Genomic DNA, 25,589 nt, shown 5'->3' with positions numbered 1-25,589 from the left:
CTCCTGAGTCCTGCAGGTCATTGTCACTCAGGTCCAGCTCTCTCAGGGGTGAGGAGTTTGATCTGAGAGCTGAAGCCAGTGCCTCACAGCATTTCTCTGTGAGTTCACACCGGCCCACCCTTTAAAAAAATTAAACACTTTTAAATCCACTTTTTACACTGCAGCACTGTATTCAAATGAGGAGAATAAGGGCCATGGCATAATGGATTTTCAGAAAACAATTAAATTATTAAAAATCATTTTAACAATCATTCCGACTCTGTTTGGTGGCCATTATTTTTTTGTCCATAACACGTTAAAGTCAGCATGTTTATCTGTAACAGTGCTGTTAACTTTGCTAACCAACACAAATGTTTTGCATGGATTACAGTATATGGTTGAATGGATGTTTCCTGCTTCACTGCTTAATTATTTCTAACATGAATAGAGGGCTGATAAGATTGTGGGATATAAGGAAGTAGGAGAAGAAAACAGAAGCTGTTTGTGTTTGTTTATTATGTAACTGCTGAAAGGCATTGTGGGTTTTCTTGCTGTCCAGTTACTTTTGTGCAAAATGCATATTCTGTACTCACTACAGCTTCTCCAGTTTACAGCTGTGATCCACACTATAGGAGAAGCAGAATGACATGACTCTTCTTCACATACATGCATAAGTATCTGTAGCGTGTCAGACACACACTCTGTACTCACTTCAGCTTCTCCAGTTTACAGCTGGGATCCTCCAGTAGAGCAGAGAGCAGCTTCACTCCTGAGTCTCCTGGGTGATTGTAGCTCAGATCCAGCTCTCTCAGGTGTGAGGGGTTTAACTTCAGAGCTGAAGCCAGGGAAGAACAGCCTTCTTCTGTGACTCTACAGCCTGACAGCCTGCAGAGAGAGAGAGACAGAAACTCCCCAATAAATAATATCCCCTCACCATTATAATTATTAAATAAATGTGATGCTCTAATAAATAATTCAAGAATTACAGTTTAGTGTCTAAGATAAGGCAGGTCCCCTCCTCTCTTTCCCTTAGCTAATTGCTCACTATCTCCAATTTACAGTGTGGAATACCCCACAATACTGGCCTCAGTATCCCTAGCTTACAGTGTGGAATATCCAGTAATACTGGCCTCAGTATCTCCAGTTTGCAGTGTGGAATACCCAGTAATACTGACCTCAGTATCTCTAGTTTGCAGTGTGGAATACCCAGTAATACTGGCCTCAGTATCTCCAGTTTACAATGTGGAATATACAGTAATACTGACCTCAGTATCTCTAGTTTACAGTGTGGAATACCCAGTAATACTGACCTCAGTATCTCCAGTATGCAGTGTAAATCCTCCAGTGCAGCAGAGAGCAGCTTCACTCCTGAATCCTTCAGGTTATTGTCACTCAGGTCCAGCTCTCTCAGGGGGGAAGAGTTTGATCTTAGAGCTGAAGACAGCACTTCACAGTGTTTATCTATGAGATCACAGCTGTTCAGCCTGAAACAGAAAACACTTTAAGACACAGACATATACACATCCTACACATTAGTAAAATACAAAGCATTACAATAAGCATTTGTTTTCAGTATAATTAGCAGCAGAGCTTACACTTCAAAATGAATTATAGTCTGCAGAGTGTTCTGTGCGTCCTGACAATCTGCTGCAGTCATATGATCACTAATTGTGAGTCAGTGCATCTTTGCTCAAAACTAGAGGTAAAAACATTAAGTACAAGCTATAGGAATACATAGGAACACATCAACAACAAGATGGACATGAACCCTCCCATAACAGTCAGACCAGTGCTTCCAGTGCAGTACTTAGTCATCTTTCTGCCAGGTGTCCCTACACTCGACACGTATCACTGAAAGGAGGAGATGTGAACATTCCCAGCAGCTAATGCAGCAGCAACTGGCACTTGGATTCCTGATCCCATGAGTAAAATCCTTTTTCTCCCTGTATTGTTATACCTGGGAACATGTCAAATCACCAATTACGTCTGGGTGATATGACGATATTATCGGTAATGAGCGTAATCAGACAAGTATCCCGGTGTCGATATCTGACAGTGACTAACCGGCGATTATCATTTTTGCTGGGGAAACGCGCTTAGGCTACATACAAAGCAAGATAACAGAAGGATTCATTCATGCTTTCAGTTCAGCTTTCTAGCCTAAGATTCTGTGGCAGTTAAAAAGAAACATTGCACAGAATTTCACAAGCATTGTCCCTTGCAGTAACCATGCGTTCGCCATTCTTGTAAGTTCAGTATTGTCACATCACCAACTTCTATCTCTGAGTCAGCAGCCAGAATGTCAGTCATTCAAGTGCAGCTTCCTGGTGGGAATTTTGAGCTTCCCAACTCTCTCTCTCTCTCTCTCTCTGTCTCTCTCTCTCTTCTATCTATCTGAATCAATCAGTCAATCATTATTGAAATAATACTATCAAAAAATATTATCATAAAGGACTTTAACCACTCATGTTCTCTTTAGGGGCCCCTCCCTCATAGGGGCCTCTAGCCTCAGTGTCTTCTGGGGGGAGAGACCCCCCCCGCCCCACAATTACTGATAATAATAAATGTGTAAAATAATAAAACTGATTATCATAGATTATTATATGCGGTGGTGAAAAGATGCGTTTTCAGCCTAGTTTTGAAAGTACTGAGACATTCAGTAGCTCTCAGGTTTTCTGGGAGAGAGTTCCAGAGTTTGGGCCCATAGTGACTAAAAGCTGCCCCCTCCCTCCCCAGCCGGGTTTTAGGAATAATCAGTAAATTACTGCCGGATGATCTGCCTGATCTGCCTGGGACATACCTTACAGTCATGTTACTGAGGCAGGACAGAGCTAAACAACGTAAATATTTACAAATTAGCAAATGAACTTTAAAATCAATCCTAGAAGCCAGAGGAAGCCAGTGCAGGGATGTGAGAGAAGGTGTGATGTGATCCCTGTAACTGGTGCATGTTAACACTCCGCCAGGGGCATTCTGGGCCCGTTGTAGATGTGATCCCTGTGACTGGTGCGTGTTAACACTCCGCCAGCGGCATTCTGGGCCCGTTGTAGATGTGATCCCTGTGACCGGTGCGTGTTAACACTCCATCAGCGGCATTCTGGGCCCGTTGTAGATGTGATCCCTGTGACCGGTGCGTGTTAACACTCCGCCAGCGGCATTCTGGGGCCTTTGTAGATGTGATCCCTGTGACTGGTGCGTGTTAACACTCCGCCAGCGGCATCCTGGGCCCGTTGTAGATGTGATCCCTGTGACTGGTGCGTGTTAACACTCCGCCAGCGGCATTCTGGGCCCGTTGTAGATGTGATCCCTGTGACCGGTGCGTGTTAACACTCCGCCAGCGGCATTCTGGGCCCGTTGTAGATGTGATCCCTGTGACTGGTGCGTGTTAACACTCCGCCAGCGGCATTCTGGGCCCGTTGTAGATGTGATCCCTGTGACTGGTGCGTGTTAACACTCCGCCAGCGGCATTCTGTGCCCGTTGTAGATGTGATCCCTGTGACTGGTGCGTGTTAACACTCCGCCAGCGGCATTCTGGGCCCGTTGTAGATGTGATCCCTGTGACTGGTGCGTGTTAACACTCCGCCAGCGGCATTCTGTGCCCGTTGTAGATGTGATCCCTGTGACTGGTGCGTGTTAACACTCCGCCAGCGGCATTCTGGGCCCGTTGTAGATGTGATCCCTGTGACCGGTGCGTGTTAACACTCCGCCAGCGGCATTCTGGGCCCGTTGTAGATGTGATCCCTGTGACTGGTGCGTGTTAACACTCCGCCAGCGGCATTCTGGGCCCGTTGTAGATGTGATCCCTGTGCCTGGTGCGTGTTAACACTCCGCCAGCGGCATTCTGGGCCCGTTGTAGATGTGATCCCTGTGACTGGTGCGTGTTAACACTCCGCCAGCGGCATTCTGTGCCCGTTGTAGATGTGATCCCTGTGACTGGTGCGTGTTAACACTCCGCCAGCGGCATTCTGGGCCCGTTGTAGATGTGATCCCTGCGACTGGTGCGTGTTAACACTCCGCCAGCGGCATTCTGGGCCCGTTGTAGATGTGATCCCTGTGACTGGTGCGTGTTAACGCTCTACCAGCGGCATTCTGGGCCCGTTGTAGATGTGATCCCTGTGCCTGGTGCGTGTTAACACTCCGCCAGCGGCATTCTGGGCCCGTTGTAGATGTGATCCCTGTGACTGGTGCGTGTTAACACTCCGCCAGCGGCATTCTGGGCCCGTTGTAGATGTGATCCCTGTGACTGGTGCGTGTTAACACTCCGTCAGCGGCGTTCTGGGCCCGTTGTAGATGTGATCCCTGTGACTGGTGCGTGTTAACACTCCGCCAGCGGCATTCTGGGCCCGCTGTAGATGTGATCCCCGTGACTGGTGCGTGTTAACACTCCGCCAGCGGCATTCCTGGCCCGTTGTAGATGTGATCCCTCTGACTGGTGCGTGTTAACACTCCGCCAGCGGCATTCTGGGGCCGTTGTAGATGTGATCCCTGTGACTGGTGCGTGTTAACGCTCTACCAGCGGCATTCTGGGCCCGTTGTAGATGTGATCCCTGTGCCTGGTGCGTGTTAACACTCCGCCAGCGGCATTCTGGGCCCGTTGTAGATGTGAAACAGACAAGAGGGCATTACAGTAATCTATTCTATTAGAAAGAAAAGTAGGTATTATTTAATACTGCCAAGACCCCATCCACTCTGCAAACAAGTAAATCAGCTTCCTTTCATTCTAACAACCTAAGCAGTTCTGTTAACCTGCTTTATGACTTTATGGTCGTGTTTCCACAAACTGTGCTTGCTTTGCAGAACAGTATTTCCCTTTTAAGGTTACCCATTTTAAATCTGGTGTAGGATCACACATGCACATATCACAAAGCTTAAATTCCAGGTGACCTGAGACAAGGCCTACCCTGGTACGAGAGGCACACATTGGCCTAGGCCTCAAAGGGGGGTTCGTGACCCCACACACACAGACACACTTAAACACACACAGATAACAAGGGGGGCAGCACTCCAACTTTTATTGCTCAAAGTTTTAACGACCTACAGACAGCAGAGTGGACCTCAAGGACAGGGGTCCCTCGACTTGGCACACAACCCCCTCCCCAGACATCCTGCCTTACATACCACTCACCCAACACCCTAAAGAAAGTTTCTTTTAAGTTTGGCTGTTGTATATCTGTATATTTATTTATCCATGACTACTAGTCTCAATATACAGATAGGTTATGTTTGTAATGTGTCCTAACTTTCAAAGATTCTTTTTCTTTGACTGACAAACCATCCCCCCCTTTTCTTTTCCACATTCCTCAGCAGCCCTTATCTGATCTTTGTATTCTACCACGCCTATCTAAGGGTAAGATGTGCTGCTGACATGAGAATATGTCATATAATGTCTGTATAAAGGGTAACCTCTGATTGAGGTGCAACCTAGACCACTTAGACCAGTGACTGGTGTGAGTAATATAACATAATGACATAATATAAGTAATCATTAATTAATCATTACAGATGGTATTCAGTGTGAACCGCTAGGCTGGTGTGGCATGTTTGGTATCAAACTGATGGAAAATCACTCCAGTTTTACACCACTTCAGCCTCTGTTCATTGAGTGCTCACAATAGTCCCTGCCTCTGTGCGATTTGGCTACTAAGCTCTAAAACCTCAAACTCGACTGAAATATCGTGAGGCTCCCTCTCATTGGCCATGAGGGGAGCTTCGCTACCGATCGTTTATATTACCTGGTGATGCAGCTCGCTGGACGAGCCTACTAACCCAGGTTACTAAGCGATACTGGTAACTAGTGAATCCCATGTAAGTCTCACATTAACAGACTCACGGGGATTCGTAATTGAGTTTGGAGGAACCAACCATTCGGCATAACAATTAGTTCATAAACATCATTAAATAATGATTAATTCAAATGTAATTAATTTCAAAACATATTGGTGGAGATATTAAAATTTACCTGAGCTAAATATTCCTACAATGGTGTCCCTCAGGGATCAGTTCTGGGCCGCTGCTGTACACTGTATATATTGGTCACATTATCAGAAATCATGGTGTTGGGTTTCATTGTTTTGCTGATGATACACAGTTATATATATCTGTTAAGCCGGATGATGCATCACAGCTCTCAGTTAGAAGACTGTCGACTAGATATCCGGTGCTGGATGGCAAATAATTTCTTTTTGTTAAACACAGAAAAACAGAAGTACTGTTAACTGGTCCGAAGGCGGCTCGAAATAAGTTTGACAACCTCAACCTTGGTGGTCTTCCTACCCAACCTGACACAGTGGTCAGAGATCTTGGTGTTCTGGTTGATTCAGATTTATGTTTCGATGCTCACATAAAAAGCATCACTAAAGCTGTGTTCTATCATGTACGGAACCTCGCCAAGCTTCGGAAGATGCTCTCCTTTCATGAAGTGGAAACACTAACACCTTTATAACTTCCAGGCTGGATACTGTAATGCCTTCCTTTCTGGGTGCCCATCTGGATCCTCACAAACTTCAGCTGGAACAAAATGCAGCAGCCAGAGTTCTTACAAACACTAATAAATGTGATTATATTAGCCCTGTTCTATGCTCCCTTCACTGGCTTCCAGTTAAGTCTTGGATTAACTATAAAATACTGCTATTGATTTATAAAACACTGAATGGCCTTGCACCAGAATACTTTAGTAACCTGCTGGCCTTATACAACCCTCCTGGCTTTCTTCCATCATAAAGAGCAGGATATCTGTTAGTACCCAAGGCAGAAATAGCTACGGCAGGCTGCAGAGCTTTCTCTTATAGAGCTCTTCAGCTGTGGAATGGTCTTCCAGCGGATCTGCAGGATTCAGGCTGACTTTCAATATTCAAGTCTAGACTAAAATCACACCTGTTTAGTTTAGCTTGTAGGGACTCTAGTTCTAGCTCTAGCTAACTGCTCACTCCCAGTCAGACCTATAGTGTGAGGTGTAGAGCTGGGTGGGGATCGGTGCCATTGGCTTTGGATAAACTGAACTGTCAGTCTGTCACTTTAGCTTCACACCCCCTTGTGGAATTGGAGTGCTGACATTCAGGGTCTCCCCATGCCTGCATTCCCACCTGCCTCTCCCTCCTACTTATGCTGCCATAGCCATATCTGCCGGAGCTTACATACTGCACTCACCTAACTGTTTGCACTGCCTCTAGTCTCCCCTACTTTGGCTAACTGCACATTTTATTTCCCCTAATCCCCCTGGGCTATGCTGCCTGGAGACCCCACATTTTCAAGATACCCTGCCTACCCTGCTGCCTGCGACGTCTCCACTACCTGTGACGTCCTTCTGGCCTGCTGCTGCCCCCTGGAGGATGGGCTCCCCCTTTGAGTCTGGTTAGGGTTAGGGCTTCCTCTGCTGCCCCCTGGAGGATGGGCTCCCCCTTTGAGTCTGGTTAGGGTTAGGGCTTCCTCTGCTGCCCCCTGGAGGATGGGCTCCCCCTTTGAGTCTGGTTAGGGTTAGGGCTTCCTCTGCTGCCCCCTGGAGGATGGGCTCCCCCTTTGAGTCTGGTTAGGGTTAGGGCTTCCTCTGCTGCCCCCTGGAGGATGGGCTCCCCCTTTGAGTCTGGTTAGGGTTAGGGCTTCCACTGTTGCCCCCTGGAGGATGGGCTCCTCCTCTGAGTCTGGTTCCTCCCAAGCTTTCGTCTTTCTAGGGAGTTTTTCCTTGCCACTGTCCCCTCTGACTTGCTCACTGGGGGCTTTGGGCAGGGATGCTGTAAAGTGCTTTGAGATGATATAATGTTGTGAAAATACACTATACAAATAAATCTGAACTGAACTGAAATTGCACTCAGTGTTTGGGGGGAGGACTCAAAATGATTGTTTATTGCGATATTTTTATACTAAATGACACATACACATTTTCTTACTTATCACCCAGCCCTAATCAACAATACACTAATTGGAAAGCTATCAGTCCTATGAAATAGGCTTTTAGAAAAATGTTTGTTTGAATGATCTCTGAATAATGACACTTCATTCACCCCCATGGGGAAATTGTCTTTTCGCCCCTCCCATCTTGCTCTCCAAGAGATACGCCGGCACATATACAGGTGAGAGGAAGTTTGGGGGTCGCAGCGCAGGATCGGCCAGCATCCAGCACCCCTGCAGCTCAAGGACCCAGCGATGACATCACTCTGCCGGCCAAGAGATCTGAACCAGCGACCTTCCGCTCATGGACACAGAGTCCGAGCCCAAAGAGTCATGCACCACACCCAGTATTTACAAAAATGCTTCCTGCAGCATCCAGAACTGAAACAAATATGAGTGGTTTTCCCACTATTAGTGAAAACCGGACCATTCTGTATGATGTTGTATCTTTGGTTATTTTTTACACAAAGGATGCTCGTGGAAATCTTGTCTTTTTGTTTTTACTACATCACTACCTTCAGTTAATATAAACTAGATTAAAAAGGAACCTTGTTGATAAAAGAGGGGAAATAAATTACATATATACATATTCATTTTATATTTTAAACAATGTTTATCTATTTCTGCCGGACTAGATGTGTCGTCACATCCTCAGCCAGGTGCAGCTGAGGCCAGCAGAGGGCGCCAGTGAGCAGCCAGAGACAGCAGTCATACGGAAGCTCCCAGCTCTGGGCTCCATCACATGAACACACTGCTGACAATAACACTCACATACCACTTAAACACCCTGTGGATAAAGAGTCCTCACTGTTTCTATAGCAGGTTAGGATGCTGTGCCTGTGATCAGAAGGCAGACTGGATGGGAATGGAAACGTAGTAACAAACAAAAAGTGACATCACTACCTTCAGTCATTATAAAGGCTGTGGTCAAGATTAGCTACTGCTATACAAACAGCTATAGCTGTGATTATCAAAATAAAACCCACTTATTAATGCATGAGGAGAAAGATATAATAAATATTACACATTTCAAACAATATTCATGTATCACTGCCAGACCAGACATGATTTCCCATCCCCACGTCACTTACAGAGCCGTCCTGGAGTTCTTGACCACAGGCAGCAGCCTGCAGTGCTGTTTATCTCGTCTGATGTATTTCTTCAGATCAAACACATCCAGCTCCTCATCTGACATCAGCATCACAAAGGCCAGAGCTGAGTACTGTGCAGGTGAGAGGTCATCTGATGAAATGTTTCCTGAATTCAGGTATCTTTGTACTTCCTCTACTAGAGAATTGTCACCCAGTTCAGTCAGACAGTGGAACAGATTGATGGTCCTTTCTGGAGATAAATTCTCCTGTATTTTCTCCTTGATGTATTGAGCTGTTTCCTTAATGGTATGTGAGTTGATTCCTGTTGGCCCCAGTAGCCTTTGTAACAGAGTCTTACTGGAGTCTGTTGAGAGGCCCAGGAGGAAGCGGAGGTAGAGGTCCAAGTGTCCATTCTTGCTCTCTAATGCCTGATCCACTGCAGTCTTCAGCAGGTAAGCTGATGAGTTTGACAGAAACACATATAAAGCAGCGAGATACTCCTGGATGCTCAGATGCACAAAGCAGTACACCTTCTCCTGGTACAACCCATACTCCTCTTTAAAGACCTCTGTGCACACTCCAGAGTAAACTGAAGCTTCACTGACATCAATGCCATTCTCTGTCAGATCTTGCTCATAAAATATGAGATTGCCTTTCTCAAGGTTGTCAAAAGCAAGTTCACTAAGTGTCAAAAGGAATTCCTTGCTGTTTTCCTTAAGCTTAGTTTTATGGATTTTCATATACTTGTCATTTTTTAAACTTGTCTGAAAGATCAGGAAGTGTGTGTACATTTCAGTCAGAGTCTTTGGAATTTCTCCCCTGTCAGTCTCACTAAAAAGCCTCTTAAGCACAGTGGCTGAAATCCAGCAGAACACAGGTATGTGGCACATGATGAAGAGGCTCCTTGATGATTTCACATGTGCGATAATCCTGCTGGCCAGGCTCTGATCATTAAATCTCCTCCTGAAATACTCCTCCTTCTGGGCATCACTGAACCCTCGTATCTCTGTCACCTGGTGGACACACTCAGCTGGTATCTGATTGGCTGCTGCTGGCCGGGAGGTTATCCAGAGGAGAGCGGATGGGAGCAGATTCCCCTTAATGAGGTTAGTCAACATCCCATCCAGTGACGTTTTCTTTGTTACATCAAACCAGCTCTCATTATTCTGAAAATCGAGAGGAAGGCGACACTCATCCAGGCCATCAAAGATGAACAAGACTTTGTAGCTAAACAGGTCAGTGGATTGAAATGATTTCAGTTCTGGGACAAAGTGGTGAAGCAGTTCAATCAGACTGTATTCACCCTTAATCAAATTCAGGTCCCGGAAAGGAAGAGCAAATATGAAGTGAACATCCTGGTTTGCTTTTCCTTCTGCCCAGTCCAGAATAAATTTCTGCACAGAGACTGTTTTCCCGATACCTGCCACCCCTTTAGTGAGTACAGTTCTGATAGGTGTCTCACGCCCACATAAGGGTTTAAATATATCATTGCACTTGACTGTAGTATCTTCTGTTCGCCTTTTCTTGGATGCTGTTTCAATCTGTCTCACTTCATGGTCATCATTGACTGCTCCAGTCCCACCTTCAGTTATGTAGAGTTCTGTGTAAATCTCACTGAGAAGTGTTGGCTGTCCTTCCTTAGCTTTCCCTTCAAATACAGACTCAAATTGCTTCTTAAGTTTAGCTTTGATTTCCTGTAGCATGAGCTTTCCTGAAAAGAAATTAGAGGAAAATGCACTAATTCTCACCGTGATCCTGACCAGTATGAGGAAGAATATTTTCCAAAAACACACTTTTTTACACACATATATCCAGATATTTCCCTGTGACTGTGACTGTGAAACTGAAAGTTTTATCATGTGTATTTTACTGGAACACCACATACAGGACCGTGAATAAGCCTTAGGCAGCCAAAGGAAATGTTTAAAGTCATTTATCTGGGTAGTAAGTGTATATCTGCTCAGAACCAAAAAAAACACAAAACCCCTTTTCATTTCCCAAACCTCTCCTCAGGGGCACCATGGCATGACCCGGCTCGTCGGCTCCTCGTGTGTGCCACGCCCCCTGATTACCCACGTGTGCTTCCCTGATTGTTTCCAGCCCTGTCTGATTACTTTGCTTAGTCTTGTCCTATTTAAGTCCTGGTCTGACCTGTTCCCCTTGTCCGTCATTGTGGATTTGGTGTGGTGTGTGTTTCAAGCTCCTGTCCCGTTGTAAATAAACCCCAGTTTACCCCTGATCACTGCCTGCCTGCCTCTCCTTACCTGCCGACCCGCACGATCACTGCTCCCCGCGAACACGATCGTGACACACCACAGCCAGTCCATGTATTTCTTAAATTTCACCACCAGCTCACTTCATTAATTAATTAAATTAGTTTAAAACTCAAAAAGATATTGATCAGCCACATGAGGTGTGTTAGTGGTCAAGTAAAAAAATATGTGGATATACTGCACGATTTCTGCAAATATTAGGGTGATGTTGGGAGAGGTTCTGAAATGGCAAACACACTTTGACATACATATTATAGTAGTTCTACACCATCATGAAGACCATTTAAACATCCTTTTCTCTGCCTGCCTAAGGCTTTTGCACAATATTGTACATGTACATAATGTTATAAAGCTCTTACTCTTGTCCAGCAGGTCAGCAAGATCATTTTGCTTCATGGTCCTCAGGATGTACAGTGTGATCTTCAGAGCTACCTCTCTAACACTGGTCTTCTGCATCTGACCATCACAGTCCAGGTCATTGTCCTCCTCCAGCTGAGGCTCAGAGCATTCTGGGTAATTCTGATCTAGGTGCCTCACAAACGTCTTCAGTTCCTCCTTTAGGAACTTCATGGCTTTTTCCTCTAGTGACTAAAATAAACAGTCAGAGTTAATTATTGCTACTTACACCAAACCTTTTCAGAGACTCACTTGTGAATCATAGATTAAAACATATTTTCTTTAAGATGATGAATTTCTTATTATACAGCTATATAAAATATAAGCTAATTGCCATAACAGCCAAGAAAATATATATCAGCAATAAATACAAACCTTCAATATGGATGATAAACCTGATTTATCATGTAGATTTGAACTGCATTCTTCCATTTGGTCTTTGTGAATTAGGCAGAAACATAAAGACCTCAATTCATCTACAGAAATGTAACAGAAAGACTGAAAAGTTCTACATTAAAACTGCTGTTACTGCAGATAAAGAATAACATTGTGGTATATTACAACACCTATTCCAAAAAGTTGGGACATTGTGAAAATTGTAAATAAAAACAGAATGCAGTGATATGGAAATCTCATAAACCTGTATTATATTCATAACAAAGTATAGAAAACATATAAGATGTTTAAACTGAGACATTTTGCTATTTCATGAAAAATATTGGCTCATTTTGAATTTCATGACAGCAACATGTCTCAAAAAGTTGGGACGGGGGCAATAGGAGGCTGGAAAAGTTAGTGGTACAAAAACCCAACAGCTGGAGGAACAATATGCAAATAATTAGGTCAACTGGCAACAGGTCAGTAACATGACTGGGTATAAAAAGAGCATCTTAGAGTTGCAGCGTCTCTCTGAAGTAAAGATGGGCAGAGGGTCACAATCCCCCTAATACTGCACTGACAAATAGTGGAGCAATTTCAGAAAGAAGTTCCTCAGTATAAAACTGCAAAGAGGTTAAATATTTCATCATCTACAGCACATAAATGAATTCCCTTGTATTCTTCTTATTCCTATTTATTCTATTTATCCCTTTTGTATATTTTATTTGTCTTTGTATCTATATATGTGTGTATATATATATATAACATTTGCTCACGTTGTGTAACTTCTGTCTGTGCTGTGCTCTTGGAAACCGAATTTCCCAGAAGAATCTACCCGAGGGATTAATAAAGTTTCTTTCTTTCTTTCTTTCTTTCTTTCTTTCTTTCTTTCTTTCTTTCTTTCTTTCTTTCTTTCTTTCTTTCTTTCTTTCTTTCTTTCTATCTATCTATCTATCTATCTATCTATCTATCTATCTATCTATCTATCATGTAATCAAATGATTCTGAGAATCTGGAGAAATCTCTGTGAAAAACCAGCCTAGATGCCTGTGATATTTTGGCCCTTAGGCAGCACTGCATCACAAACAGGCATGATTCTGTAATGGAATCACTAAATAGGCTCAGGAATATTTCCCACAAACATTGTCAGTGAACACAATTCGCGCTGCCATGCACAGATGCCAGTTAAAACTCTATCATCCAAAGAAGAAGCCGTATATGAAGATGATCCAGAATCACCGACGTCGTCTCTGGGCCAAAGCTCATTTAAAATGGACTGCGGCTGAGTGGAAAACTGTTCTGTGGTCAGTCGAATCTAAATTTGAGATTCTTTTTGGAAACCAGGGACACCATGTTATCCGGACTAAAGAGGAGAAGGACCACCCAGCGTGTTATCAGCACTCAGTTCAAAAGCCATCATCTCTGATGGTGTGGGGGTGCATTAGTACATATGGCAGGGGCAGCCTGCATATCTGGAAAGGCACCATCAATGCTGAAAGGTATATCCAGGTTCTAGAGCAACAGATGGTCCCATCCAGACGACGTCTCTTTCAGTGAAGACCTTGCATTTTCCAACATGACAATGCCAAACCACACACTGCATCAATTACAACATGATGGATTCGTAGAAGAAGGGTCCGGGTACTGAACTGGCCTGCCAGCGGTCCAGATCTTCCAGCCACTGAGAACATTTGGATGCTCCATAAAATGAAAAATATGACACAGAAGATCTAGGACAGCTGAGCAACTAGAATCCTGTATCAGACAAGAATGGGACAACATTCCTCTCCCAAAGCTCAAACAACTGATCTCCTCAGTCCCCAGACATTTACAGATTGTTGTTAAAAGAAGAGGAGATGCCACACAGTGGTAAACATGGCCTTGTCCCAAGTTTTTTGAGATGTGTTGTTGCTGCGACAATCAAAATGACCTTATTTTTTCCTTAAAATGATGCATTTTCTTAGTTTAAACATTTGATATGTTTTCTGTGTTCTGTTATGAATAAAATATAGGTTTATGAGATTTCCATATCACTGCATTCTGTTTTTATTTACAATTTTCTGAACGTCCCAACATTTTTGGAATTGAGGTTGTAGTTTGGAAAGATGTATCTGCCATGTTAAGCTTTATTCACTGGGGCGGCTTCCTGATTCTCTCATGACAGCAGAAGAGAACCAGTGACATCAGGCTCCAGCACACAGAGACACAGCAGGCAGGAAGGACAGTTTTCTATGCAGCCCTTTGTACCCAGTGACATTTACAGTGATTCACTTGATTAGCAGAGCTAAATACCAGCATGTGATTCACAATCCTCAGTCAAGAAACTTGTTAAATTGCTTGTTGGTTAAATTCAGCACCTACAGGGCTACTGGGCCGAATCTGTCCTTCAGCACCTACAGGGTTACCCCCCCCCAGAGTGATCACACAGCTTCCTATGCAACCAGCAAACAGTGAATCCCCCCGCTACCCCACCCCTCGATAAGGCTCTGCTTTGCTTATCAATGGAGCTGCCTGCTCTGTGAGCGACTGGCCCACAGCCGCGCCGGCCTGGGACTCACAGGTGAGCAGGGAGTGTCAGACGGGGGGGGCGCCTATCAGCTTGTTGCCCGCATCCCTGCCTCCCCGCTTCTGTTCCAGCTGGTCCCCGGGCCCCCACTAGCCGGAGTGATACTGCTGCCTAAATATGATGAAACATTACGCATCATCATCCTGCACCTGTTCTCCATCCCAGTGGACATAATGTGCATGATGTCATCAGCGTGCGCCACTCAATCTAGTTTGTCCTACTGTCTTACAGAATACTAACCGCTTCAGGGGTCATCGTTTGTCTGTCAGCCAGCAGCAGTGAGGGAAAACATACACACAGCTGTCCGTGAACTGAAGTGCTGGTGATGCTGCCTCAAACCTTCAGAACGTTCTTATCCCATTAGGATGTGATGGGGATGTGCTGACCGAGGACAGGGGGAAGCGTGAGAGTGGGTGGGAAGGGGAGCGAGCAGTATGAGCGGAGGCAGGCCTCTCAGCTTACACCACCCAGCTGTCGGGGCCCAGCGCCCCCCGGTGTCCATTACCACAGGCGCAACCCAAGACAAACACAGTATCTGCCGGTGCTATAGCGCCCCCCGGTGTCCATTACCACAGGCGCAACCCAAGGCAAACACAGTATCTGCCGGTGCTATAGCGCCCCCCGGTGTCCATTACCACAGGCGCAACCCAAGGCAAACACAGTATCTGCCGGTGCTATAGCGCCCCCCGGTGTCCATTACCACAGGCGCAACCCAAGACAAACACAGTATCTGCCGGTGCTATAGCGCCCCCCGGTGTCCATTACCACAGGCGCAACCCAAGGCAAACACAGTATCTGCCGGTGCTATAGTGCCCCCCGGTGTCCATTACCACAGGCGTAACCCAAGGCAAACACAGTATCTGCCGGTGCTATAGTGCCCCCCGGTGTCCATTACCACAGGCGCGACCCAAGACAGACACAGTATCTGCTGGTGCTATAGCGCCCCCCGGTGTCCATTACCACAGGCGCAACCCAAGGCAAACACAGTATCTGCCGGTGCTATAGTGCCCCCCGGTGTCCATTACCACAGGCGTAACCCAAGGCAAACACAGTATCTGCCGGTGCTATAGTGCCCCCCGGTGTCCATTACCACAGGCGCGACCCAAGACAGACACAGTATCTGCCGGTGCTATAGCGCCCCCCGGTGTCCATTACCACAGGCGCAACCCAAGGCAAACACAGTATCTGCCGGTGCCATAGAGAGATCAGCACAAGTCATACACACTGTGACGAGCTATAACACAGGCGGTAACTCTGCCAGGGGCTGATCTGGGCAGCTAGAGGCACATCGAGGAGGAACAAAGGATGGGGGGGCAGTTAGACTTCCTCCTGACCTGGCAGGGCAGAGTCTGGCAGAGGAATTCACCCAACCTCTTATCTGCAGCTGCATAACTGGCCCAGCTGCGCATGCAGGGCAGGCAGCCTGAGAGCTGACAGGGTCTGGCAGGGCAGAGTCTGGCAGAGGAACACACCTGACCTCTTATCTGCAGCTGTGTAACTGGCCCAGCTGCGCATGCAGGGCAGGCAGTCTGAGAGCTGACAGGGTCTGGCAGGGCAGAGTCTGGCAGAGGAACACACCTGACCTCTTATCTGCAGCCGCATAACTGGCCCAGCTGCGCATGCAGGGCAGGCAGCCTGAAAGCTGACAGGGTCTGGCAGGGCTGCGCGCTTTAGGAGCTCGATGGCTACCTCCAGGTCACAGTTCAGACTCTTGCAGCCCCCTCCATCCGCTTAATCGGATCGGATGCTAGTGAGCAGCAGCACAGCCTCAGTCGGAACACTCTGGGTCGCCCTCCGCGGCCGTAACGCTCTGGGTCGCCCTCCGCGGCCGTAACGCTCTGGGTCGCCCTCCGTGGCCGTAACGCTGTGGGTCGCCCTGCGCGACCGTAACGCTCTGGGTCGCCCTCCGCGGCCATAACGCTGTGGGTCGCCCTGCGCGGCCGTAACGCTCTGGGTCGCCCTCCGCGGCCGTAACGCTCTGGGTCGCCCTCCGCGGCCGTAACGCTCTGGGTCGCCCTCCGCGGCCGTAACGCTGTGGGTCGCCCTCCGCGGCCGTAACGCTCTGGGTCGCCCTCCGCGGCCGTAACGCTGTGGGTCGCCCTCCGCGGCCGTAACGCTCTGGGTCGCCCTCCGCGGCCGTAACGATCTGGGTCGCCCTCCGCGGCCGTAACGCTCTGGGTCGCCCTCCGCGGCCGTAACGCTCTGGGTCGCCCTCCGCGGCCGTAACGCTCTGGGTCGCCCTCCGCGGCCGTAACGATCTGGGTCGCCCTCCGCGGCCGTAACGCTCTGGGTCGCCCTCCGCGGCCGTAACGATCTGGGTCGCCCTCCGCGGCCGTAACGCTCTGGGTCGCCCTCCGTGGCCGTAACGCTCTGGGTCGCCCTCCGTGGCCGTAACGCTCTGGGTCGCCCTGCGCGGCCGTAACGCTCTGGGTCGCCCTCCGCGGCCGTAACGATCTGGGTCGCCCTCCGCGGCCGTAACGCTCTGGGTCGCCCTCCGCGGCCGTAACGCTCTGGGTCGCCCTGCGCGGCCGTAACGCTCTGGGTCGCCCTCCGCGGCCATAACGCTGTGGGTCGCCCTGCGCGGCCGTAACGCTCTGGGTCGCCCTCCGCGGCAGTAACGCTCTGGGTCGCACTCCGCGGCCGTAACGCTGTGGGTCGCCCTCCGCGGCAGTAACGCTCTGGGTCGCCCTCCGCGGCCGTAACGCTCTGGGTCGCCCTCCGCGGCCGTAACGCTCTGGGTCGCCCTGTGCGGCCGTAACGCTCTGGGTCGCCCTCCGCGGCCGTAACGATCTGGGTCGCCCTCCGCGGCCGTAACGCTCTGGGTCGCCCTCCGCGGCCGTAACGCTCTGGGTCGCCCTCCGCGGCCGTAACGCTCTGGGTCGCCCTCCGCGGCAGTAATGCTGTTGGTCACGCCTGCTGGGGGGAAAGTATGACTTATTTTGACAAGTCTGGCTCATTTAAGTGGGAATTCCGTTCCATCAACGTGTCTTAAATTAATCCCTGCTGAGCTGCTATGGTAACTTAGGTGAGTGAACAAGTTTGGTCCGGACCAGGTCTTGCTTAGTTAAGCGTTGTCTCAAAGAACGTCCGACGTGTGGGAACAGATTCCCAATAGATCGTTTCGTTGGACGAGATCATTGGCTTCCGCAAAACATTAAAAAACAGGGCGCAATTTTTCACGCAATCCGAGCAGGACCTTTTATTAGAGGGTATGACGAATTCAAAGATTTAATATGTACTAAAGGAAACGCATCAAAAGCGACCCAAACCAGAAAAGACGGCTGGCAAAAAGTGTCCGACAAATTAAACGTGTAAGTAGTTTTTAGTTATTGTATTTATCACTTGAATGTAGTATTATGGTTCCAGTGTTTGATTATTCTTTTATTATCAAAATTACAGATCGAATAGAAGCACAATCATGCAGGATATGGGAACAAGTTAAAGTGAAGTACAAACATGACATTTCATTCATATATATATATATATATATATGTTTGTATGTATGAGTTTGTGTGTGTATGTATGTGTTTGTTGATTTTATGCATATGAATGGCGAGGCCATGACTGAACGCATTTCCACGCACGGACACTGATTAAGTCTGTGAGCTAATCCTTGTTTACGCAGAACAAACCTGCTCCGAGCAGGTTTGAGAATTTGGATGTGCTGCTATGACAACACATCCAGCAAGACTTTCGAAAAACCGCGCCAAGTGCCCCAGGCGGCTGGCGTGTGCCAAGTGTCCCAGGTGGCTGGCATGTACCAACTACCCCAGGCGGCCGGCGTGTGCCAAGTGCCCCAGGTGGCTGGCATGTACCAACTACCCCAGGCGGCCGGCGTGTACCAACTACCCCAGGCGGCTGGCGTGTACCAACTACCCCAGGCGGCAGGCGTCTGCCAAGTGTCGCAGGCGGCTGGCGTGTACCAACTACCCCAGGCGGCTGGCGTGTGCCAAGTGCCCTATGGCCTGACTATAGACCCAGAGAGACATGCATGCTAGTGGGCTGTAACACTGTTACCTCTCAGGGCTCTTTCTGTTACACCCCACAGGGGGGCACATTTCATGGCTTGCACTATAAATGTTGTGACTCACAGCTTCTAATGTCCTGAGGCCCCAGGGCACTGGCCCCACTGGCCCGGTCCATATCCCAGCCGAGGCTCCAGGAGGAGCTATCTTGGGGCACCTTCAGCCACCGGCTCATTCCCCCACCGTGAGCTAAGAAGCGCTACTGGGGATCTTTCCTGCCTGCTGCCGTTAGACACCACAATGCCTGCTGTCGATGTGCAGCCCCCACAGCCAGCCTTAACGTCCCATTTTTAACTATTTAAAGTTTTTTATTTATATTTATTTATTGAACTATACTGTATGGAATTTTCAGGATTTTTTTATTGTATACTGTGTACTTTTTAAACTTGTTATCCTACAGAAATTTCATTTACTTCTAAAAATCTTTAATTATATTTGCACTGAATCAGCAAAATTTAATTGTCACCTTTGGCAAACAAACCAACAGTCTTTCTCTTTTTTTTGATGATCCTGCCTCATTATTAAGCCACATTGTTCCATTAAACATGTTAAACTAAAGCCTTAGTCTGAGCATAATCTAATGGATTCATGAGTGAAATTATTTATTAACACAGAAACATCCGTCTCGCATGTTGACAATCTATTGTCGAGTCATTCTTTAATGGACATGCGGGGGGGGGGGGGGGGGGGGGGCAGGCAAACCAGTGTTTTCCAGCTCTGTGCTCCAGACTGAAATTTAAAATCCACTTTGCGATTAAATAACTTCCAATTCCAGCTCGCAGGAAGTCAGGTTTTACAGTAATCCTCATCCATTTACCTCAAATGTTATTTATATAGAATACAGACAAAACTTTTGTTTAAATTCTCAAGGTGATGGAATCTGTTAAAGGCAAAAATTGGTGCATTCATTATAAATATGTTATTTCCTCATAGCTTGTATGTGTCTCTGTGCCATTTGACTGGGAGTCTGAATGTCATTAACATGTTTGTTTAAATGCACATTTACCTTTGATCTGTAGGGAAAGGTCCCTCTCTGAAGGCGATTGGTTGCTCCATTGACACATCACTCTTCATGGAAACACAGCTGGGTACAGGGGAGTCTGCTCTCTTCATCAGGACACTGTGGGCAGCGAGAGGAAACAAACCCTCATGGTATAAATATAATTCATACAATGGGGACGGTATTACACTGCTGTTTAGCCTTCTGCTCTGCCTTCATATACTTTGATATGCTGTGAAGATCTTCATGTAAACAGACTTATTTACAGTCAGCTTTTAAGGAAATTGTCTCATCTAAAATTTAGATATTACATGAAACTTTTAGTATCACCGTTAAAAACCTCCACAACTAGACTTGACTGATGTTCCTTTTTACCTGTTTATATATGTTTTTGTTTGTTTGTTTAGTTTTGTTATGTGGCCATTTTGTATAGGAGGGATGGTCTGTTACTCGCCTCTAGTATAAAAGAACTGGCTGATTGTGGAAGAAGACGGTGAAGACAGAAGATGGCGAGGTCTTTTTATTAAGCTACACATATTAAAGTGCTGCCCACTGACCAGCCCTAGCAAGGAGCCCAGTTTACTTTTATGTTATGGCCTGACTATAGACCCAGAGAGACATGCATGCTAGTGGGCTGTAACACTGTTACCTCTCAGGGCTCTTTCTGTTACACCCCACAGGGGGGCGCATTTCAGGAAGAGATCCATCCATTTTTATGCTGATCCAGACCAGATGATTCCTGCTGGGGCCTCTGTGAACATGAAGGGTAAGTAGATACATAGATAAATACACAATATCGAGTACTCAGCATTTTTACATCAAACTGATGAATTGTGTCTCCATTCTGTTATGTTCAATGTGTAGAATTACACATAGTAAAGAGGTTTAATGCAAACTTTCAATGCCACATTTTTTATAATTATATGTATCAACATCCTCTCCTGGAGATGACACCTTATGGTGGTGGAGGGGTTTGCGTGTTCCAGTGATCCCAGGAGCTAAGCTGCCCGGGGCTTTATGACTCTGGTAGGGTCACCCAAGACAAACAGGTCCTGGGTGAGGAACCAGACGAACTGCAGCTCATTAGACCCCTTATGATAAGGAAAAACATAGATTCACGTTTTCCCTCCCCCGGATGTGGGTCACCGGGCCCTCCCTTCCCCCCCCCTTCCCCCCCCCACAGCCAGGCCTGCACCCATGGGGCCTGGTCGGGCACAGCCTGAAGAAGGCACATAGGCTCCCCCTCCAGTGGGCTCATCAGGGCCAAAGGGGCCAAAGGAGTCGGGTGCAGTGTGAATTGGGCAGTGGTCGAAGGCGGGGACTTTCGCTGGGATCCTCAGCTGCAGAAGTTGGCTCTAGGAAGATGGAATATCACCTCTCTGGTGGAGAAGAAGCCTGAGCTGGTGTGTGAGGTTGTGAGGTTCTGACTAGACTTTTATGGATGGAATTTCTAGGCACAGCCAGGGCACTGAGGGTTTGGTGACCTCAGGATTGGGTCTCTGCTTTTTGCAGATGATGTGGTTCAGTTGGCTTCACTGAACTGTGACCTTCGGCTCTCACTGGAGCAGTTTGCAGCCAAGTGTGAAGCGGCTGGGATGAGGATCAGCACCTCTAAATCCGAGACCATGGTCCTCAGCCGGAAAAGGGTGGAGTGCTCTCTGGGTCGCGGAGGAGGTATTTCTCCAACTGGAGGAGATTAAGTATCTCGGGGGCTTGTTCATGAGTGTGGGAAGGATGGAGCAGGAGATCGACAGGCAGATCAGTGCAGAGTTAGCAGTGATGCGGGCACTGCATCAGTCTGTCATGGTGAAGAAGGAGTTGAACCAAAAGGCGTAGCTCTCGATTTACCAGTCAATTTACTTTCCTACCCTCACCTGTGGTCATGAGCTGTGGGTAGTGACTGAAAGAACGAGGTCGCGAATACAAGTGGCTGAAATGGGTTTCCTCTATAGGATGGCTGGGCTCTCCCTTGGAGATAGGGTGAGGAGCTCAGTCATTCGGGAGGGACTCAGAGTAGAGCTGCTGCTTCTCCGCAGGGTGGCTGGGCTCTCCCTTAGAGACAGGGTGAGGAGCTCGGTCATTCGGAGGGGACTCAGAGTAGAGCTGCTGCTCCTCCGCAGGGTGGCTGGGCTCTCCCTTAGAGACAGGGTGAGGAGCTCAGTCATTCGGAGGGGACTCAGAGTAGAGCCGCTGCTCCTCTGCATTGAGAGATGACTGCAGTGGGTGCATGTATACAGCAGTGATATTCCAGCAGACCAGGGGAGGGCAGATGTACTTAAACAATGTACATCTACACAGTACAGTACAAAAACAATGGCCTCCATCACAGCTATCACCCCCCTACCCTCCCCCCTGGAACTCAGAATACACGAAGCGGATGTGAGCCGGCTGTTCCAGAAACAGAAATCCAAGAAGCCCCCAGACCAGACGGTGTCTCCCCCTCCTGCCTCAGAACCTGTGCTGATCAGCTGGTTCCCATCTTCACCCGCATCTTCAATAGATCCCTGGAGCTGTGTGAAGTTCCCTCCTGCTTCAAACGCTCCACCATTATCCCGTCCCCAAGAAACCCACCATCACAGGACTGAATGACTACAGACCTGTCGCCTTGACGTCTGTGGTCATGAAATCCTTTGAACGTCTGGTTTTAGCTCATCTGAAGGACATTACAGGACAGGTTGGTGGATGATGCAATGAATATGGGGCTGCATTATATACTGCAACATCTCAACGGTCCAGGAACTTATGCAAGGATCCTGTTTGTGGACTTTAGTTCGGCTTTCGACACCATTGTGCCTAATCTCCTCTCCTCCAAACTCTCCCAGCTCAACGTGTCACCAGCTACCTGCCAGTGGATCACCAGCTTCCTGACAGAGAGGAAGCAGCAAGTAAGGCTGGGGGGGGTCACTTCTGAAACACAGTCCCTCAGTATTGGTGCCCCTGAAGGATGTGTCCTCTCCCCACTGCTCTTCTCCCTCTACAGCAATGCCTGCACCTCCAGGAACTCAGCTGTAAAACTCCTGAAGTTTGCAGACGACACCATCATTGGACTCATTCAGGATGGTGATGAGTCTGCATACCGGCAGGAAGTTGAGTGGCTGGTACTCTGGTGCTGTCAGCACAACCTGGAGCTGAACACACACAAGACTGTAGAGATGACAGTGGACTTCAGGAGACGTCCGTCATCACTGCCCCCCCTCACCATATCAGACAGCCCAGTGTCTACTGTGGAGTTTTTCAAGTTCGTGGGTACCACCATCTTCCAGGACCTGAAGTGGGAGACCAACATCTCCTCCATCCTCAAAAAGGCCCAGCAGAGGATGTACGTCCTGAGACAACTGAGGAAGTACAGTCTTCCACAGGAGCTGCTGATCCAGTTCTACACTGCAGTCACTGAGTCTGTCCTCTGCTCCTCCATCACAGTCTGGTATGGAGCAGCCACCAAACAGGACAGGAAGAGACTGCAGCGGACCGTACGGTCAGCAGAAAAGATCATCGGTGCCCCCCTGCCCTCCGTCCAGGACCTGTCTCTCTCAAGATCCAGGAAAAGGGCAGGAAAATAATCACAGATCCCACACACCCTGGACACAGACTTTCTGACCTGCTGCCCTCTGGCAGACGATATAGAAGCCTGCAGACCAGGACACCCGGCACAGGAACAGCTTCTCTCCCCTCGCCATCTCCCTCCTAAACAGCTGATCTGTCACACTGCTAAACACCTACAGCACTGCAACTGCACTCCTGATTCTGATACTGACAAAGGCTGATTTCCAAGGGACCTAAAAGTATGACAAGTTCGGGGATAGAATTCAATGCTTTATTTCCAGTAGGTTGTGTATGTTTGTAACATTACAAAGTGTTTTTATAAAAATGAATTTTATCATAATTTGAAAACCATATCAAACACTGTACACCAGGGGTCTCCATCTCCGGTCCTGGAGAGCTACTGTCCAGTAAGTTTTTCTATCCGATCTGGCTATTTACCTGAGAACAGGTGTGACTCATCAGAAGCCAAGAAGTCACGTGATCTCGTACAGGACGACCGCTTAGAGTCTTGCTCAGCTCCCAACTATTTAATTTCTCCACCATTTAACCCCCCAAATCACTATTACAATATACTTTAACCTTGTCGAAGTTACAGAGATTTTCCATTTTTTTCCTCAACTCGTTCTCACACTGATAAGAAAAAAAAATGAAAATTGGTTCGACGAGTATTCGCTAGTCAGGAAGACGATGACTCCCATTCTAGTGCGGGAGGTGCCGATTCTGTACTGGACCGAATTTTGGCTCGTATCGATGGTATTGAAAAATCCCAAGACGCCTTGGACGATATAAAATCATCAATCTCCTCCATTGAGAGATCTCTTTCTAACGTATTACTGTTAATGATTTGTTGTGATTGTTCGGCTCCACTACTCTTGGCAGAGTGCCCCCCGCCCCCAGTAGACATGCGAGTAGAATGTGAGGTGATTGAGGTATGGATTGATTCTGATCGTATATGGACTAATCATCCGGAGATTCAAATACGTCGTCCTTGATTCACCCATAATATTATTGTGCTATGGTTGAACTGCCCAAACATGTTTTTCATTGTTCACGTATATAACTTGTTTTTCACGAATAACTTCTCACGGAAAGAGTTGGAAAACCTGTCTTGTCTTGTCTTTCTCTGGGGAAAGGGACGCTTACCTTGCTTCTTCCAGGGGAAAAGGAGAAACGTTGCTCAAAATGCTTCGTTACCACAAGCGCAAACCCGCCGTCTGTGTAAAAGTGAAGTTTGTGTCTCTAAAATCACACCGTGTGTTTATTTTCCGGTACAATGTGTGACCCCCCCCTCCGTATTTACTCCGCTCGGTGTCCGCGATGTGTGATTCATTCCTGCTTGATGGCTCTGCTGCGCCCTTTTCGGGACTGATAATAAAGAGCTCACACTTATACACACACACACAACACAATTAACCCCGTGTGTGTGTGTGTGTGTGTGTGTGTGTGTGTGTAATACACACATACACCACCTTCTGTCATTCAGCTGCGCTGTGGGTTGCGTTTGACTTAATCTTTACCGATTATTAAAATTAGATTGCGTACTATTTGCATTAAACAGTTTAAATACGACTGCAAAGCCAGTCAATTAATCAGAACATTTCAGATTGGAGAACACAGAACAGATCCGTGGTAAAACCTTTGATTTAATAAAATGTTAAGCCTTATGTTTAACACTAGCATATTAATCCAACACTTTAAAAAAGAAAAACTTAATATAGCTTCAAAATATTACAATGTTTACGCAGCACAGTATATTAGGCGAACTCATGGCTGAGCGTACTGTAAGTAATTAAATATTATTGATGTTAATTCGAAAACTCTTCTGATACACGTACAGTAACCTACTGTGCTGTACGAACGTATATTTAATGTTTAATTATATTGAACACTCAAATTTCTCATTACATTTGGAATAAGAAGCCAAGGATTAAGTATTCTGTTCTCACCAGACCGAAAAACCGTGACATTGTCTCTTTTTGCCAAATCTGCTGTTTTATTTTAAATCCCGCTATATATGTAGGCTGTGTAAAACATATGCATTTTATTATTATAGTCTTACCTTGAAACATAGAATATCTTTAAATTATTCCAGAATCTTGATAAAGTATTTCTTGACAAACTTTCGACTCTGCCTTTAAAATCTCGACACTTAATTTCACTTTCGTTTACAGGCAGGAAATGATCAGCTCCGTTTCATGCAAAAAATGGACACGGACTCTGCGGCACATCGTAGGGTTTTGGGGGGATATTATCTATGTGACTTAATTAGTAATGTAATAAGTGTAGCGAACTAAAACTCCTATGTCCGCTACAACTTAAGCGGGTCCACTGGTAACCACTGCCACCACCTTTCTTTATAATTTATCTGGGGAGGTCCAGACACCGAAGCCAAGAGTATAAATAGAATATTACTTTATTTCATGTAATAGCCGGGGATCACAATCCTTCCCAGAG

The 25,589-nt window shown here is 47.0% G+C and overlaps 1 protein-coding gene across 1 annotated transcript in view; it reads right to left on the bottom strand.

The window, feature by feature from the left end:
• LOC125721465 (NACHT, LRR and PYD domains-containing protein 12-like) overlaps window positions 1-25,380 on the bottom strand; it is a 338,153-nt gene extending 312,773 nt beyond the window's left edge. The window contains exons 1-3 of the mRNA XM_048997390.1: window positions 25,195-25,380; window positions 20,242-20,343; window positions 19,599-19,712 (exon numbers count right to left, since the gene is read on the bottom strand). Of these exons, the coding sequence (XP_048853347.1) occupies window positions 19,599-19,712; window positions 20,242-20,303 (176 nt within the window). The 5' untranslated portion in view covers window positions 20,304-20,343; window positions 25,195-25,380. The remainder of the gene's footprint in view (window positions 1-19,598; window positions 19,713-20,241; window positions 20,344-25,194) is intronic.
• Window positions 25,381-25,589: the final 209 nt, after the last annotated feature.

The sequence above is a fragment of the Brienomyrus brachyistius genome, unplaced genomic scaffold (assembly GCF_023856365.1).
Source record: "Brienomyrus brachyistius isolate T26 unplaced genomic scaffold, BBRACH_0.4 scaffold33, whole genome shotgun sequence".
In the NCBI taxonomy this organism is placed as follows: domain Eukaryota; kingdom Metazoa; phylum Chordata; class Actinopteri; order Osteoglossiformes; family Mormyridae; genus Brienomyrus; species Brienomyrus brachyistius.
This window is presented reverse-complemented; position numbering and strand designations above follow the sequence as displayed.